General features: G+C 46.9%; 1 protein-coding gene across 18 annotated transcripts in view; it reads right to left on the minus strand.

The window, feature by feature from the left end:
• The window catches only part of LRRFIP1 (LRR binding FLII interacting protein 1), a 542,422-nt gene extending 525,280 nt beyond the window's left edge, over positions 1-17,142 (minus strand). For all 18 annotated transcript variants that reach the window (XM_078681355.1, XM_078681354.1, XM_078681352.1 and 15 more), the window contains exon 1: positions 17,050-17,142. In XM_078681355.1, coding sequence (XP_078537481.1) covers positions 17,050-17,133 — 84 coding nt within the window. In that variant the 5' untranslated portion in view covers positions 17,134-17,142. The remainder of the gene's footprint in view (positions 1-17,049) is intronic.
• Between the last annotated feature and the right edge of the window lie 2,393 nt (positions 17,143-19,535).

Raw genomic sequence — 19,535 nt, forward strand, 5'->3', positions numbered from 1 at the left:
GTGAAAAGGACCCATCTGTGAATGAGCTGCCAGCAAAGAAAGAAAAGGGGAGGGGCAATAACATAAAATCCTTAAGGTGCAGCACCAGATGTACCACAGTTTTTAGGGCTCGGCCTACGTCACCACGAAAAGGGGCGGAGCTTCAAGCTCCTATTGTTAAAGAAAAAAAAAAAAAGTTTCTTTAGGGCTCGGGAAAGAAACATTCCTTAGTGCGCGAGCTTTTTTTTCTTATCTGAATGGTGATTGGTCGTCGCGGTGCTGTTTTTGTAGTAGTCTTGATGCCATAGGGCATATGTAATGTTAGGCGGCCATGTTGGCATTTTCTGTGCGGTTACGCGCACGGCAGACTATTAATCCTAATTAGGAGCTGTCAGAGTGCCCGTGTAATGCAATCCAGATGGTCTGAGCGGTGAGAACGAACCAGCTGTAGCAGTGGCACAAATCACTGCGTGTTTGCGGTGCACACTTTGCATACCAGGCCGGATCGTGTGAGCCACTCCGATCCAAAATGCAAAGCACGGCGCGGGCTCCGTTACCAATGCTAATCAGGATAAACAGTGGCATGGACAGGCTACCCCCGTGCCGCCAGCCTGCCTCAGAAGCGCAGCCGCCGCATCGGTGCACAGTGACACAGCATCCTGCTCCGAGCCACCCCTCTCCCAGGGTCTCCCGAGCCCCCCACCTCCGAGGCCCCTCACCTTGACGGCGTCGCCGAAGACCCCTTCCTCCCAGAAGCAGCCGCCGCAGCACCACAGCCACATCCCGGCATGGCTCAAGAGGCCCTGCGCTCGCCCCCCGTGCCAGCCGCTGCCAGGCTTGCCTTCAGACTGAGCGCCTCATCCGCCCGTCAGGGACGCAGGGAGGGGGGAGGCTGCTGCCAAGCCGGCCGGGCCAACACAGGCTTCATTCACTGCGCTCTCACTCCGACCAGAGGACAGGCTGGCCTCTGATCGCAGGTCATGCGCTCCCGGCATCAGACGCATTAAAAACAACCTGCACCGCTGCGGTGGCTCCCGCCCCGCTCGGACCACTCTACCTGGAAGCCCCTCATGGCCTCTGGGCAGTCCTCGGCCGGGCTGGCGCATGCAGGGTGGCAGCACCTTGTATCACCCCGCACCCTGCAGGTCCAACACTCCCTGTTCCTTCACATCACTCACTCCTTGCTCGGGTGCAAGCAGGCATCTCATCCGGGAGACAGGCATGTGCAGGACACAATGTACGTGTAACGGACAAGAAGCACACAAGACGTCAGCGGTGCATCCGTGTGGGCAGAAACGCAAGGCACGGCCATGGGACTCTTACAAAACAGGGACGGAGTATTTCCCAACGCCAAGGAGCTAGAATAATGTCTCCAGACACAAAACCTATTCTGAACCCAGAGACAAACTACTTGCACGCACCTATTTCACTCCAACACTGTTTGAGATTACATGGCCACACCTTTATGCGCTTTAGGCTCCGGAGGGGAGGGGACCGTGTCCTGTAAAGACGCTAAAGATGCCCCGACTCTATTCTGTGGGCAGTGACCCCCTCTGCATGGGGACAGTTAGCAGCTAGAAATCAAATAAACAGCATGAAGCCAATGTTTATTTCAGAAAATGTTGAATGTGTTTTTCGATTGTTCTCATCAAGCGAAGGGCCATCCCGTGCTTCAAAAATCACAGCGGTCTTCAAAGTTAGTGTAGTTCATCTAGTGCCATCCTGTGCCATCTCCCCACTGCTACCCTGTGCCATCCCGCCACTGCCACCCCGGGACATCTCTCCACTGCCATCCCGGGCCATCTCTCCACTGCCACCATGTGCCATCTCGCCACTGCCACCTTGTGTCATATGTCTACTGGCACCCTGTGTCATGTGTCTACTGGCACCCTGTGTCATGTGTCTACTGGCACCCTGTGTCATGTGTCTACTGGCACCCTGTGTCATGTGTCTACTAGCACCCTGTGTCATGTGTCTACTAGCACCCTGTGTCACATGTCCACTGTCCCGGATCCAGACAGTAGCCCAAGTAATTCTGAGCTTTGTGAACCCTGCCCCTCTGGCTCACACAGCGCCATACATTTGACAAGTGGTAGCTACTAACTAGTCATATGCCATGCCAAAAAATATATGGAGTCACAACCTGGGACCATAACTGCAAGAGGCCGTTTTTGTTGTAGCTTACAATTTCCATTGCTGCAGTGTATAGTGAAGGCGGTCTTTATTTAAGGAAATACATCTGACACCGACTGCTATAAAGTACAATAATCTGTGTTACATGGTGTTTGGAAACAAATGCACACCGCCTTCTACCAAACCTGAATGGTTTGACCACAGATTCCACTGAGTAGTGAGTAGAGTAGTGAGTAGAGAGTGCAGAGTAGTGAGTGCAGAGTAGTGAGTGCAGAGTAGTGAGTGCAGAGTAGTGAGTGCAGAGTAGTGAGTAGTGAGTGTAGAGTAGTGAGTAGAGTAGTGAGTAGAGTAGTGAGTAGAGTAGTGAGTAGAGTAGTGAGTAGAGTAGTGAGTGCAGAGTAGTGAGTAGAGAGTGCAGAGTAGTGAGTAGTGAGTAGTGAGTAGAGTAGTGAGTAGTGAGTAGAGTAGTGAGTAGAGTAGTGAGTAGAGTAGTGAGTAGAGTAGTGAGTAGAGTAGTGAGTAGTGAGTTGAGTAGTGAGTGCAGAGTAGTGAGTAGAGTAGTTAGTAGTGAGTAGAGTAGTGAGTAGTGAGTGCAGAGTAGTGAGTGCAGAGTAGTGAGTAGTGAGTAGTGAGTAGAGTAGTGAGTAGTGAGTAGAGTAGTGAGTAGAGTAGTGAGTAGAGTAGTGAGTAGTGAGTGCAGAGTAGTGAGTAGTGAGTAGAGTAGTGAGTAGTGAGTAGAGTAGTGAGTAGAGTAGTGAGTAGAGTATTGAGTAGAGTAGTGAGTAGAGTAGTGAGTAGAGTAGTGAGTAGTGAGTGCAGAGTAGTGAGTAGTGAGTAGAGTAGTGAGTAGAGTAGTGAGTGCAGAGTAGTGAGTAGTGAGTAGAGTAGTGAGTAGTGAGTGCAGAGTAGTGAGTAGAGTAGTGAGTAGTGAGTAGAGTAGTGAGTAGTGAGTAGAGTAGTGAGTAGTGAGTAGAGTAGTGAGTAGAGTAGTGAGTAGAGTAGTGAGTAGAGTAGTGAGTATAGTGAGTAGAGTAGTGAGTAGAGTAGTGAGTAGTGAGTGCAGAGTAGTGAGTAGAGTAGTGAGTAGTGAGTGCAGAGTAGTGCGTAGTGAGTGCAGAGTGAGTGTGCAGAGTAGTGAGTAGTGAGTGCAGAGTAGTGAGTAGTGAGTGCAGAGTGAGTGTGCAGAGTAGTGAGTGCAGAGTGAGTGTGCAGAGTAGTGAGTAGTGAGTGCAGAGTAGTGAGTAGTGAGTGCAGAGTAGAGAGTGCGGAGTAGTGAGTAGTGAGTGCAGAGTAGTGAGTAGAGTAGTGAGTAGTGAGTGCAGATTAGTGAGTAGTGAGTGCAGAGTAGTGAGTAGTGAGTAGAGTAGTGAGTAGTGAGTGCAGAGTAGTGAGTAGTGAGTAATGAGTAGAGTAGTGAGTAGAGTAGTGAGTCGTGAGTGCAGAGTAGTGAGTAGTGAGTAGTGAGTGCAGAGTAGTGAGTAGAGTAGTGAGTAGTGAGTAGAGTAGTGAGTAGAGTAGTGAGTAGAAAGTAGTGAGTAGAGTAGTGAGTAGTGAGTAGAGTAGTGAGTGGTGAGTAGTGAGTAGAGTAGTGAGTAGTGAGGTGAGTAGTGAGTGCAGAGTAGTGAGTAGTGAGTAGAGTAGTGAATAGAGTAGTGAGTAGTGAGTAGAGTAGTGAGTAGTGAGTAGAGTAGTGAGTAGAGTAGTGAGTAGTGAGTAGTGAGTAGAGTAGTGAGTAGAGTAGTGAGTAGAGTAGTGAGTAGAGTAGTGAGTGCAGAGTGAGTGTGCAGAGTAGTGAGTAGTGAGTGCAGAGTAGTGAGTAGTGAGTGCAGAGTAGAGAGTGCAGAGTAGTGAGTAGTGAGTGCAGAGTAGTGAGTAGAGTAGTGAGTAGTGAGTGCAGATTAGTGAGTAGTGAGTGCAGAGTAGTGAGTAGTGAGTAGAGTAGTGAGTAGTGAGTGCAGAGTAGTGAGTAGTGAGTAATGAGTAGAGTAGTGAGTAGAGTAGTGAGTCGTGAGTGCAGAGTAGTGAGTAGTGAGTAGTGAGTGCAGAGTAGTGAGTAGAGTAGTGAGTAGAGTAGTGAGTAGAGTAGTGAGTAGTGAGTAGAGTAGTGAGTGGTGAGTAGTGAGTAGAGTAGTGAGTAGTGAGGTGAGTAGTGAGTGCAGAGTAGTGAGTAGTGAGTAGAGTAGTGAATAGAGTAGTAAGTAGTGAGTAGAGTAGTGAGTAGTGAGTAGAGTAGTGAGTAGAGTAGTGAGTAGTGAGTAGTGAGTAAAGTAGTGAGTAGAGTAGTGAGTAGTGAGTAGTGAGTAGAGTAGTGAGTAGAGTAGTGAGTAGAGTAGTTAGTAGTGAGTAGAGTAGTGAGTAGAGTAGTGAGTGCAGAGTAGTGAGTAGTGAGTAGAGTAGTGAGTAGAGTAGTGAGTAGTGAGTAGAGTACTGAGTAGAGTAGTGAGTAGTGAGTAGAGTAGTGAGTAGGGTAGTGAGTAGTGAGTGCAGAGTAGTGAGTAGTGAGTAGAGTAGTGAGTAGTGAGTGCAGAGTAGTGAGTAGTGAGTAGAGTAGTGAGTAGAGTAGTGAGTAGTGAGTAGAGTAGTGAGTAGAGTAGTGAGTGCAGAGTAGTGAGTAGTGAGTAGAGTAGTGAGTAGTGAGTGCAGAGTAGTGAGTAGAGTAGTGAGTAGTGAGTAGAGTAGTGAGTAGTGAGTAGAGTAGTGAGTAGAGTAGTGAGTAGTGAGTGCAGAGTAGTGCGTAGTGAGTGCAGAGTGAGTGTGCAGAGTAGTGAGTAGTGAGTGCAGAGTAGTGAGTAGTGAGTGCAGAGTGAGTGTGCAGAGTAGTGAGTGCAGAGTGAGTGTGCAGAGTAGTGAGTAGTGAGTGCAGAGTAGTGAGTAGTGAGTGCAGAGTAGAGAGTGCAGAGTAGTGAGTAGTGAGTGCAGAGTAGTGAGTAGTGAGTGCAGAGTAGTGAGTAGTGAGTGCAGATTAGTGAGTAGTGAGTGCAGAGTAGTGAGTAGTGAGTAGAGTAGTGAGTAGTGAGTGCAGAGTAGTGAGTAGTGAGTAATGAGTTGAGTAGAGTAGTGAGTCGTGAGTGCAGAGTAGTGAGTAGTGAGTAGTGAGTGCAGAGTAGTGAGTAGAGTAGTGAGTAGAGTAGTGAGTAGAGTAGTGAGTAGTGAGTAGAGTAGTGAGTAGAGTAGTGAGTAGAAAGTAGTGAGTAGAGTAGTGAGTAGTGAGTAGAGTAGTGAGTGGTGAGTAGTGAGTAGAGTAGTGAGTAGTGAGGTGAGTAGTGAGTGCAGAGTAGTGAGTAGTGAGTAGAGTAGTGAATAGAGTAGTGAGTAGTGAGTAGTGAGTAGAGTAGTGAGTAGAGTAGTGAGTAGTGAGTAGTGAGTAGAGTAGTGAGTAGAGTAGTGAGTAGAGTAGTGAGTAGAGTAGTGAGTAGAGTAGTGAGTGCAGAGTGAGTGTGCAGAGTAGTGAGTAGTGAGTGCAGAGTAGTGAGTAGTGAGTGCAGAGTAGAGAGTGCAGAGTAATGAGTAGTGAGTGCAGAGTAGTGAGTAGAGTAGTGAGTAGTGAGTGCAGATTAGTGAGTAGTGAGTGCAGAGTAGTGAGTAGTGAGTAGAGTAGTGAGTAGTGAGTGCAGAGTAGTGAGTAGTGAGTAATGAGTAGAGTAGTGAGTAGAGTAGTGAGTCGTGAGTGCAGAGTAGTGAGTAGCGAGTAGTGAGTGCAGAGTAGTGAGTAGAGTAGTGAGTAGAGTAGTGAGTAGAGTAGTGAGTAGTGAGTAGAGTAGTGAGTAGAGTAGTGAGTAGAAAGTAGTGAGTAGAGTAGTGAGTAGTGAGTAGAGTAGTGAGTGGTGAGTAGTGAGTAGAGTAGTGAGTAGTGAGGTGAGTAGTGAGTGCAGAGTAGTGAGTAGTGAGTAGAGTAGTGAATAGAGTAGTAAGTAGTGAGTAGAGTAGTGAGTAGTGAGTAGAGTAGTGAGTAGAGTAGTGAGTAGAGTAGTGAGTAGAGTAGTGAGTAGAGTAGTGAGTAGAGTAGTTAGTAGTGAGTAGAGTAGTGAGTAGAGTAGTGAGTAGTGAGTGCAGAGTAGTGAGTAGTGAGTAGAGTAGTGAGTAGAGTAGTGAGTAGTGAGTAGAGTACTGAGTAGAGTAGTGAGTAGTGAGTAGAGTAGTGAGTAGGGTAGTGAGTAGTGAGTGCAGAGTAGTGAGTAGTGAGTAGAGTAGTGAGTAGTGAGTGCAGAGTAGTGAGTAGTGAGTAGAGTAGTGAGTAGAGTAGTGAGTAGAGTAGTGAGTAGAGTAGTGAGTGCAGAGTAGTGAGTGCAGAGTAGTGAGTAGTGAGTAGAGTAGTGAGTAGTGAGTGCAGAGTAGTGAGTAGAGTAGTGAGTAGTGAGTAGAGTAGTGAGTAGAGTAGTGAGTAGAGTAGTGAGTAGTGAGTGCAGAGTAGTGAGTAGTGAATAGAGTAGTGAGTAGAGTAGTGAGTAGTGAGTAGTGAGTAGAGTAGTGAGGTGAGTAGTGAGTAGTGAGTGCAGAGTAGTGAGTAGTGAGTAGAGTAGTGAGTAGTGAGTAGAGTAGTGAGTAGAGTAGTGAGGTGAGTAGAGTAGAGTAGTGAGTAAAGTAGTGAGTGCAGAGTAGTGAGTAGAGAAGTGAGTAGTGAGTAGGGAGTAGAGTAGTGAGTAGTGAGTAGAAAGTAGTGAGTAGAGTAGTGAGTAGAGTAGTGAGTGGAGAGTAGTGAGTGGAGAGTAGTGAGTAGAGTAGTGAGCAGAGTAGTGAGTAGTGAGTGCAGAGTAGTGAGTAGTGAGTAGAGTAGTGAGTAGTGAGTAGAGTAGTGAGTAGTGAGTGGAGTAGGTAGTGAGTAGTGAGTAGAGTAGTGAGTAGAGTAGTGAGTAGTGAGTGCAGAGTAGTGAGTAGTGAGTAGAGTAGTGAGTAGAGTAGTGAGTAGTGAGTGCAGAGTAGTGAGTAGAGTAGTGAGTAGTGAGTAGTGGGTAGAGTAGTGAGTAGAGTAGTGAGTAGTGAGTGCAGAGTAGTGAGTAGAGTAGTGAGTAGTGAGTAGAGTAGTGAGTAGAGTAGTGAGTAGTGAGTGCAGAGTAGTGAGTAGAGTAGTGAGTAGAGTAGTGAGTAGAGTAGAGTAGTGAGTAGGACATCACAGGCAGCAGCTGTGCAAGCTTCTTACACTCACAAGGAGACCACAGGCAGCAGAGGTGCAAGCTTCTCACACTCACAAGAAGGACATCACAAACAGCAGCGGTGCAAGCTTCTCACACTCACAAGAAGGACATCACAAACAGCAGCGGTGCAAGCTTCTCACACTCACAAGAACGACATCACAGGCAGCCGCAGTGCAAGCTTCTTACACTCACAAGGAGACCACAGGCAGCAGCGGTGCAAGCTTCTCACACTCACATGAAGGACATCACAGGCAGCAGCTGTGCAAGCTTCTTACACTCACAAGGAGACCACAGGCAGCAGAGGTGCAAGCTTCTCACACTCACAAGAAGGACATCACAGGCAGTAACGGTGCAATATTCTCACAAGGAGATCACTGGCAGTACACACCACATGAACACACTCCATAACACATAGCAACAATACATTGGCATTTACAATGCCATTAGCTCAAACTCAAATAAATCCGAGCCCGATTGCATTTCTAATGCTTGTTTAATGATGCTGAAGGTATGGGAGCAGGTAAGCTAGGAGTCCCAGATAAATAATTATATGATCTGTAGAAAAAGGACTAGAGCTCAAACCAACTGAAATTTATTGGAAAAAAGTTTAAAAAAGGGATTAGACAAAACAAAATTCTCAACTAGCAGCATTTGGTCTAAACTGGATATGAAGCTACAGTTACCCTGACACAGAAAGACAGTATCAAAGAATCCCAGATGTTGGTATATCTCAGACGAAGCATACAACGTAGAGACCAGATTCAGATTTGCAGCCAGTAGTACAATCTCTGGTATTAGTAAAACCGGACTAGGGAAATACTGCGATGATTGCTTACACTAAAAGCAGGATAGCACCATAATAGGCAGTTAAACACACAGCTGACAAGCTGCTCTCAGGCTCTAGGAAGTGCATTCACACCATTCGCATCATGATCACATTTACGCATCTGACATTTTTGCTCTACATGTAAGCTCTCCCAATGCACCTGCAACTTCCCATTCCTGAGAGTTCAGGGACTGTGAGCAAGAACAAGCACCTCTTCCTAGAAATGCAAAGGTTCAAGATAACACAAATTCTCCTCTAACAGTACAGGGGAGGACCATGAATGCAAAATACGACTTTCAAAGGTCACAGTGATTTGCAAACACATATATGTGCACATCCATGGTTGGTCTATTTGTGCATGCCATGTCTTGTCTCGACATGTCTCTATCCACCTTCACCTCAGAATGAGTGAATCATACAGACGCTACAGCTAAGGGGATGTTCTTAAAAACCAAGGTCATATCAGGATATACGCTAAGCACAAACTGACATCGGCTAAGCTCCTGTCTTCCAAAGTCAAAACTGGACAAACACTAAAGTACAATTCGAAGAGTAGATGGACCTTCATGGTTTCACAGCTAAAACAGACAACAGTAGATCGACTACAACACTGGCTCCACTTTGGAGAGCTCCTAAGGGTCTAACAGTCCAATATCTACAATGATATCAACTCATACGATATACACTGAGCTGCAATTAGCACACTTGTATGTGAAACGGATGGACTATTATGTAGACTATATGCAGAGGTGCACCCATGACTGATAAAGGATCTATGGGTCTCCACCACACAGTGCTCCGACACTCCACGCAGCCTGGTTCAGACTGCAGAATACTGTATAAATAAATAAATACAGAAAAATACAAGGACATTTCACTCTATTGACTTACCATGCTCTGGTAGTCGAGTTGACTTCTTACTGCACCACAAACCTGAGCCAAGGTTTGAAACTCTTTTGGACGAAATTGATCTGCCATTTACTAGATCGTGTATATAAAATTTAGATTGGGTGCTTTGCTGCTTGCTTCCTTCATCTGTAAATGGAGATCCTACTCAGAGCGTAATGCAGCTAGCTTGGCCTGTGGAGCAACGCAGTAGACAATTGCCCACTTGCTCTTTTTTTGTCCAGCATACACCAGACAACGAAGCCCTGGATTCTCCCCTTGTACACACACATTGGAATACGGCTTCATAAGCACGCTTTGCGTATTTGTAGGTCAGACACTAAGGGCCATATGTATCATAGTTCCGTTTTGCAAATTCCAAATAGCGATTTTTAAGGAATCGCTATTTAGAATTCGCAAAACGGTATGTATGTAAAAAAATCGCTTCTTTTTAGCGATTCCTTAACATTGCTAATTTGCGATTAGCAAATTGCTAATCGCAAATTTCCCATTCATTTCTATGGGCCAGGAGGCCCATAGGAATGAAGGGGAAATTTGCGATTAGCAATTTGCTAATCGCAAATTAGGAATATTTTCAAGGGTGCAGGGGTGTCTCAAGAACACCCTGCTGCACCCCTGAAAATGGGGGCATATGGCGCACATACATGCCCTAAGGGCATGTATGAGCGTCATATGGCACCTTTGGTTTTTTTTTTTTATTGCTTTTTTAAAAGAATACGCAACTTCCCACCAACTAGAAGTTGGTGGTAATTTGCGAATCCTTATGGGCATTTTTGAATCATTTTTTCTTTGATACATTGCATTTAAGGAATCGCAAAATTTGCGATTCCTTAAGTGCAATCGCAAAATAAGGAATAGCAAATTTTGCGATTCCTTATTTTGCAGCAAAAATGTTTCATACATACCATTTAGCAAATTAGCATTCTCAAAGGCTGCGAATTTCGGCCTTTGCGAATGCTAATTTGCTTGATACATATGGCCCTGAGTCTTGTGTGCTTTTTTCAATAGCTAAATTCTTAGTAGCAGCCTGGCCTGTTCACACTAGGACACTCAAGCAAACACCAAAATCTAAATATTAAGTATATACATTACCTGTAACTAAGACAGCTGCAATTGCACACTTCTGTCCCACTAATTAGGAAATATAGCTTGCAAAGAAAGCATTTGTTTTTTGCAAAATATGGATTTTATGCAGTTCTGTTTAAAATAGTGTTTTAAACTGTGAAACTGGCTTTTTCGTATAGGTTTTATTCAATTTTAACGAAATGTAATATTGTGGCTCCCTCTCTTGGGAATGTTGGCTTTTGCTTGTATTAATTTGTTTAACATGCAATGTGTTTCCTATTCTGTGCTGCTTTCATGGTCGTCGACCGAAATGAAGTATTTTAAACTCAAACTCGACTGACAACGCTCGCTTCAGTTGGCTGTTATGACATGATCATACCACCTACAGCATAATGATAAGTTTTCACCCACCAAGAAGGGAAACTGCAGTTGCTGGGGGAGGGTACGGGTCTGGGGGAATCAACAATGACTTGCAGCAGGCTGGCGGTCTCTTAAAGAAGTCCACAAACACCAAAAGTAACTGTTGAAATTAAGAACCACGCTAATTCTCTAGGGACAAGTACTCTGTAGAAATCTCATCTCTTCCTCTGTGACTGATGTCCAACATTATGCAGGGATTACAGCCTCATGAAATATATGAGTGTGCCCACTAGTGCCAGACTGCTTTGACATGGGTCTTTGTATTAAGAACGGCAATAAACATTATATACAAAAATTGACTAATTGTGATCTGGGGGAAATTGCATTAACTTCACCTTAAAAAAAGTTGCTAAAAAGAAGCAAACTTTTGGGAAAGAAAAAAAGATGGTAGTACAGTTAAATTAGATGTGCCCCTGTATGGTTACTGAGGGATTCTGCACTAGCTGATGAAAGAAGCCACCATGAATAGTTTGGTCCTTCAGGGTGCTTGAAGGCACCATGCGAGTGTGTAAACATTAGTGCCATGGAAAGTTGGAAACCAGGATGTGGCTGACCAGACTGAGTTAGCAGAGGCTCTTAACTTTCGCAGATAAAGTAGCTGCGCGATTTACAGGCCACCTCAGAAATCTGTAAAGTACAGTTTGACTAGTAGCGGATGCTACTCTCACTTTCACCCTTCTGAGGTCGGGTTGTAGAAACATCCGCCAATACAACAGATGATTAACCCCATAAGGGTCCGAGTTAGAACTTATAAGACTAGAGTTTGCAGCTTCGGATCTCGGGACCTATGCATAAAAGGGAGCTTACCCATGGGCAACTGAACCATTCAAGGTGCCCACACCTCTGTTATCCAGCAGAGGATTCACGGATCGGTGCTATAAATGGGCAGGTGACGACAGGTACAAAATACCTCCACTTCTCAGCTGATGGGCAGTACATTTAATGGCTCTGCTCAATAGAAAATAGATACTTTGACAGAGAGCATTTACACTTTTATACTTTCATTGTAAGGATGGAATTTTTTCAAAGATGTCCGACGTGTATTTTACAAGGAGGGGCTTAAGCAACTTGATAACGGCATAAAGGCAGAATTAAAGTAAAGGTTGCGTTAATATGTGAACCTTCCCCTTTGCTCTCGCTCTGAACCGCCAAGGAGAGACAGATTTCTCTATACAGGAGCAGAGAGCCTGGGGTACCAGTTCCAGAGAAGCCACCGGCGAATTTCATCAGCACATAATTTGGAGCAATGCTTAATCATGAGGCTCATGACCACTGTAATCTGTAACTTATTATCCAACCCAGTGGGCAGGGGCGGCCCAAGGCATGTGCAAGCTGTGCACCTGCACAGGGCTGCCAAACCCCAGGGGCCGCCACGCCAATATATATCCTTAATATAATAATCCTCTGAGGATGGATACATATTTGCGTGGCGGCCCCTGGCAGAGATTTGGCGGCCTCCAGCTCTGTTCCACTTCCAAACACTCTGACCCCCCCACCCCCCGACCCCCTCTTCCAGGGCCCCCTACCTACGCTCCCTGCCCAGGGCCGCCATGAGCCTAGAGCTGCCCCTGCAGTGGGACTGGAGACGTTAGCCAGTCAATCCCTGACCGTGCCCAGGAGATACTGAGGATTCATGAGCTTGCCATTAATACATCTCAAAAGACAACTGCCCCACAGTAGAGTAGCCAGTGTGTTGTGCGCCTAGGGCAAGCAAGGAGATGGCCCCCCTGGCTGCTGTATGAATGATAAAAAAACAGGGGTGAGTGGGCCATTCAGACCTCTGGGCTCCGGTGCCACAGCACCTGTTGCACCATTGGAAGCTACACTCCTGCTGCCCCAAAGGACAACATGACCCTTCCAACTGGCATCAACAAATTTGTTTAAAGCACTCTGCGTTCCTAAGACACTCAAGTGGACCATGAGCCGTGTATTAACATTCACTCCAAGATGAAACCGTACTGTTAGCATGGCTTTAGCGCTCACATCACTTTTGAGCAGATCCAAGGGGTACCATTTACAATGGGGCCAAAAACGTTTGTTATCACATATGGGGTTAATACACGTAGTTACATCACCAGGATACTGTGCGCCACAGGGCTGGTACTCAATGCCCCATCATCTCAGAGCTGAAATGCTTGAAGATCTGCATTATTTATTAGCGTATTAATGCATTTCTTACGAGTTAACCAAGCTCGGGGGTATCTGTAAATTGCACACAAGAACTCGTGTTTATAGCACTGATGAACGGGGCGCCTTTTTTTACACACATAATACTCAAGGCCCATGGGCGATTTTATTAACGGATTACTAAACATGGTACCTTCATTCTAAAGCCAATACACATAGGACCCTTCATTATGGTGCTTACACGGGTGCCTGCTTTGTGAGAGAGCTCCTACACCCGGAAGCTTCGATCCTAGAGCTAATGCACACGGGGCCTGCGGAATACAGCTGATGCACGTGCCAGCTTCCGTCATACAGTTAATGTACACGGGGGCCTCCGGAGCTAATGCACGAGCCAGCTTCCGTCACAGAGCTAATGCACACAGGGGCCTGCGGAATATAGTTGATGCTGCACGTGCCAGCTTCCGTCATACAGCTAATGCACACGGGGCCTGCGGAATACCGCTGATGCACGTGCCAGCTTCCGTCATACAGCGAATGCACATGGGGCCCTCGGAATACAGCTGATGCACGTACCAGCTTCGTCATACAGTTAATGTACACGGGGCCTTCGGAATAGAAGCTTCCGTTGTAGAGCTAAGGCACTAATAGCGCACTCACAACTTCCCAATCGCTAAGATCCCAAACAGAAGACACATCCATAGATCACCGTCCTTCCCTTCATTTCAACCAACTCCAAACGAGAGAGTCAGACACCAAGAGTGTGTATTTAACACCAAGACGCAGCTATTTAATTACAAGAAACATCGGTCAAGGAATGGAAGGGCAATTACATACAACCAAGATAAGAAAAGCAGGAAAGCATCACACGGATTAAATGGCACACCAAGTGACATTGGGATATATCAAACAACATACATGTGGTATAGATCAGCAGTTATAAACAGTTGCCCACAGAGGAGAAACTCTTCCAGTTGCATGTCCCCAAAACTGGTCACACTGCTGACAACATCCTCCGCAGGGGCAGGCACCTTGGTGCCAACATTGTACGCCCCCCACCAAAGGTTCCTTGGCAAACGACGCCATCAACATTCTATTATTAAGGCTTCACCTTTTTCCCTACCAACGTGCCTGTGGCCAGACCAGCCACCAAGCGAAGCCCAGTTGATAATCAATCCCAGGCAACCCAGGGTAGAGCAGACAGGTCCAGGACCACCAGCAGGTCAATCCTCCCTCTGGCCAGCCCAGTGCCCAGAAAGTCATTACCGTGTCAAGGGGGTCAAACCAGCCACGTTTTTGGGATGACCCGTTCTCTTATGCTAAACTTTCCCCTCCTTTTGCCAAGGTGAGGGTGGGTGGGAGTTTCACTAAGTGGCCTCCAGCCACATGGGCAGGCAGTCTGGAGAAGCATTCCACCCTGTGAGCTAGAGAACAAACAGGCAGGTCCTTCCTCACCACCACATTTTAAACCCCCGCCTTAGCGCCAAATGATGATGTCACCATTTGGGTGGGAGTATGGGGTGCTTGACCTCGTGCTCCGTACCTGGCCATCAATTTGCCACTGCCTATGGAGAAATTAATGCTGACCCTCTGCTATGCACAGGGGTCGCTGCCTCAGGAACTTCCGTCAGACAGCAAATACACCTAGGAGCTTACGTCATGGAGTCAATACACTTAGTAGCTTCTGTCAGGGAGCTAATACACATGGGAGCCTTCATCATAGAGACAGTATACACGTAGGAGCTTCTGTCACAGAGCTATTACACGTGGGAGTTAGGATCCGAAGCCCCCAATCCATACCACACCCCCTCAAACCCAAGGAAGTCAATGACAAGTCAACTAATTGTTTTGGAACAAGGGGTCACGTTTATTACAGTACAATCAGAACACAACAAGAATTATTCAGAATGACACCTTGCCAGTAAGTCACATCAAGACACAGAAAGCGTAGATAACCATAGGTCAAAATTCTAGGATATATAACAGTTTAGTAAACAAGTACATATTTCAGTAGCATGATATAAATACAGTTCTTTACTATTGGGACCTCCATGGGCAACACTCCAACACAAAGGTTTATGCAACCCTTCATCAGAGAAGTAACACACAGGTGCACCCATCTGCATTGCTGAGGGGTGGTCCCCTTCACTAGAACCTTGCCTGCAATCCCTGGTCTGCTCTCCAACACCGGGCTGTCTCAGGAGCTACAAGAAGTGTGACCAGGGTCTACAACCCCATGCCCTACACTGATAAACTGTGTGCCCATGCCTTAAGCCAGTGTGAACATTCTCTCTCACAAACCAGACTGCTGTCTTCCCTCTCAATGGTGCTTTAAGATGAATGAATGGAAGACCCCTCGCTGTTGAAAAGTAATTTTGGGGGTAACTTCTCCGTCACGAGGGTGGCCAGGGCCACCAGGTACTTCGCCCTCCCCTGATGATCTGTCAAAAAAAAAAACACCATCATGGCCATGGAAGTGACAATCTAATCCTGCATGGCACTTCCTATTCCTGTCGCTGATTGCACGACTTGCTGGACCGGCAACAGGAAACCTACCCCATGAACCCAGAAGGACTCCTGCACTCTAACCTGCCGCGGCCATAGAGTTGCGAGTGCAGGAGAGGGCGCGGGCCCTGGGACCTAACGCCGTGCCTGGTGAGGTGTGGTGCTCTGGAGATTCTGTCTTAGAGCTAACACATATGGGAGCCTGACTCATGGAGATGATACACACAGGAGGTCCATCATCGGGCTAACGCGCATAGGAGCTACCGACAGAGAGCAAATATACTAGGCCTGGTCGTGAAATTCTGCCCAGTTTGCAGAGTTTTCCCCATTTCGTGTCCGCGTAGTGCGCGGAGTTCTGAAAAACTTTGCTCCGCTGAGTTTTTTCCTCACTCGTCAACGTTACGTTAGTGAACGAGGAAAATCTTACTCCAAACCATCCGCTAGCAAGATTTCTCAACTTGGGCGGTCGTGGATGGTCGCTACCGCTCGCGTTGAGAAACCTTCCATTTGCGTTGAGGAAGCTGCCGCTCGAGTACAACATCTACTCGAACAGCAGAAAGAAGCAGCGCCCTCTTGCGCTGCTTATGGTGCTGTATGCACTGATTTTCCAGTGTGGGACAAACACCCAGAGCTAAAAATTAGCATGAATGGCACAAACTAACGCACTCCGCCGCTTGCGGAACTCTACACAGCGCTGCAGAGTTTTTGGGTCACTTCGCACACTATGCCCAGGCCTAAAATACACATGTGAGCTTCCTTCATGGAGCTAATACACACTGAATCTTACGTCATAGAGCTAATACACATGAGCCTCCGCCAGAGAGCCAATACAAACGGGAGCTTAGGGTCAAAGAGCTAATACACATGGGAGCCTCCATCATTGCGCCAGTACAGGAAGTATTTTTTGAAGAGCTAACACACGTAGGAGTTAATACACATTTCAGTATCCTTCATAGAACTAAAAAGCACAGGAAATACACACAGAACCCTCCGTCAAAGAGCTATTATTACACATATGAGTCTACCTCAGAGCTCTGATATACAACACTGCTGCGAAGGAATCCAAAACCACTGAAGGGGCAACAACCAGAACCCTGTACATTACTAAAGCCTAAAAGGCATAACAAACACCCTTCATTTAACCTCGATACACATTACATATTTTTATCACACAGCTCCTGCACTGGGAATGCTGCGATCACTCATAACAGAGGATACACGTGCGGCGTCCTTTATAGCCCATGCACACACAGAAGGCTTCATGCCATGACTGAGGCAAATGGACCCCTTTTCTAACGCGCGGATGCACACACGACACCGGTGATTATTCGTGTGGGTGACATCTTCACCTCGACCTGTCTTGTCTCTAACACCGCTTTGCATTCTGGGTCTTATAGTTTATTTCTGCCTACCATAAGCATGGTCGTGCAACTCCCACCATGCAATGCTCTGCAGGAAAACAGCCAAGGCATGCTGGAGGTGTCACACACAGGGCATGTGGCTGCTCGGCAGTTATGCAGAAGAGGTCTGTGGGGAGGGGACACAGGAGCGTGCAGGGTGCATAGGGACACAGGAGCGTGCAGGGTGCATAGGGACACAGAGCCAGCTGACAGCCTGCACTGCATATATCGTGGCACAGCCCTTACGGGGTCTTTGCCGGATCTATACCGCGTGCTGTGGGGGGATCGGGCGAGCTTACGTTTCCAGCAGCCCCTTGGGTCGGAGGAGGCTGGGCTAAAAGTGACAGCTGGGTTAAGCCAGCGCGAGGACAGAAGCTGACCCTCTGCGCCCACCCCGTGCTCTATACAATGGGGGCCCCATACAATTCTAACAGCCAGTGCCCCCACCTCATGTATATCCACAGCCCCCCGCCCCCACCACAGACACCCTCAGAGGAGCCCTTGCCCTTAACTCCCTTCATGCAGCCCACCCTTCATCCACCCCTGACCCAGCACTCGCCTCCCGTGCGATCTGGTTCAAGGCCTCGTCCTCGGCGCCCAGCAGCCGCTGCGGGAGCCGCCTCCTGCCGCCCGGGCCCTCCATGGGGACGGGTGAAGCCAGCGGCGCCGGAGGGTCCGGGGAGCGAGAACGGGAGCCGGCCGCACTGTCAGTGGGATCGAGGGGAGGGGAGGCCGAGAGGGGGAGGGACCAGCCTCTGTGCCGCCCCTTCTCCGAGACCACCCGGCCCAGTGTGCGGATCCCAGACCGCCCCCTTCAGAGTGAAGTCCCCCCCCACGCGAGGAGCAGCGACTCATTCAGAGACAGACAGCACTATGCAGTGCCTCCCTGGCGCGGGCACGGAGAGAGTGCAGCGTTAAAACCATAGGACAACCTACACCATCCAAGAACGCCTTAGATGTTAACCGTGTGTCCTCTATTTATATAGCACGAACTCCGAATGCATTGGAGCGCTTTCCATGCACATCAGCTATATTCATTTTTAGGCACGTGGAGAGGAAGTGAATTACCCCGAATCTCAGGATGGTGAGTCGACGCTCAGGCTCGACTCTTATCCCCCAGTTCTCAACTCAGCTGTTCTGGCCATAACGCCACATCACCTTTAGAGGTGAAGAAAAGCTGGGCCAGAAACGTACCAGGGCACTAACAAAAAAGTAGCCCACATTTGCAATTCACTACTGTCTGCACTCGTTGCATGCTTAATATAAAGAGCAAGGCATACATGCCAATATTTTGGAGCAGGCAAGTGGGAGATTTTAAAAGAATAGTCGGAAGAATGTATTTTTCCGATTGATTATATTGAAGCAGAGGCAATGTACCTGGATCGCGTCGATTGGTAGGTATGGAGACAGACAGTCAGCTTTTCATTTTTGGCAGTTAAATAACAGCACAAACAAAAACTGAGCTCTAAACTACGCTTTTGTTTGCTTTATTTAAAACTGTCATAAATAAAATGTCGAGGCATGTCACATGCTCTAATTTCATTCTCCAGGAATTAAGGAATAAGCATTAACCTTTGATATTTGAGGTAATTCTTGGAGGGGCAAAAATGGCGTGACAGGCATCAAAACTTTATATTTAGGAGTTTTGAAAAACTCCGAATCGGGTTTCTGCATGCAGGAATTTGGAGGCTAGCCTTGAAATAAGCATCGTTACAGATAAAGGATTAACCCAATGGTACTGGGACCTGGGTAGTTCAATGTTACATGTAAAAGGGTCCCAGTCACTAAACATTTGAATGCAGTGAAGCGATTTTAGGATATTTCAAATAATGAAGAAATCTTTAAGAGGAATGTTGTTTATTCACATCCTCTTCATAAATTGATTATGCATACATTTTATTCGCAATTTATAAAAAAATTTAATGCCCAAAGAGAGGCGTGGGTGAAGGAGCAGAAGGGGAAGTAAGTGTTTGGTTTGGTTCAGGATAGTGAAAAAAAGTTTTAACTGAGGTCACATGTGGTCACAGTGATACATTTCGCAGTTTGACAGCACATGGGCATGTTAATATTGCCATAATACATTTCTATACAAATAACATCCTATCCCAATAGTTGCAACACAGTCAAAAATGTTCTGTTGAGCTTGGGTAGGATATGTGAAGAGGAGTAAGTCGACGTTTCGACCCCTGGTGGTGTAGGTTCACTTGCACCTTACTGTGGGGTCTTCATCAGGACAGGAGAAGTGGTGAGTAGGGGGGGGTGTAGGGACCGGGTAGGGCACCAGCAATGCCACTTTACATGATGTGGCAACTTGTAGAAGAAAAATCAAAAAGGCCCGTGGGCTCCAGTCATCCGAGTGAGCAACCACCTGGGGGTCTGTGGAGGCCTCCCCGGTCGGGGCTGGATATAACAAACTTCAAAAGGCTTAATCGTCTCATGCATTTAATCGCGGACGTGTTGGTTTGAAGCAACTCACATCTTCGTTTAAGCGAGAGAGATTTTTCTTCTACACGTTGCAACATCATGTAAAGTGGCATTGCCGGTGCCCTACCCCGGTCCCTACACAACCCCCCTACTCACCACTTCTCCTGTCCTGATGAAGACCCCACAGTAAGGTGCAAGTGAACCTACACCACCAGGGGTCGAAACGTCGACTTACTCCTCTTCACAAATCCTACCCAAGCTCAACAGAACATTTTTAAATGTGTTTCAACTATTGGGATAGGATGTTATTTGTATAGGAATGTATTATGGCAATATTAACATGCCCATGTGCTGTCAAACTGCGAAATGTATCACTGTGACCACATGTGACCTCAGTTAAAACTTTCTTTCACTATCCTGAACCACACCAAACACTTGCTTCCCCTTCTGCTCCTTCACCCACGCCTCTCTTTGGGCATTAAAAAATGTTATAAATTGCGAATAAAATGTATGCATAATCAGTTTATGAAGAGGATGTGAATAAACAACATTCCTCTTAAAGATTTCTTCATTATTTGAAATATCCTAAAATCGCTTCACTGCATTCAAATGGTTAGTGAC

Source organism: Lissotriton helveticus, chromosome 3_1 (genome assembly GCF_964261635.1).
Source record: "Lissotriton helveticus chromosome 3_1, aLisHel1.1, whole genome shotgun sequence".
Taxonomy (NCBI): domain Eukaryota; kingdom Metazoa; phylum Chordata; class Amphibia; order Caudata; family Salamandridae; genus Lissotriton; species Lissotriton helveticus.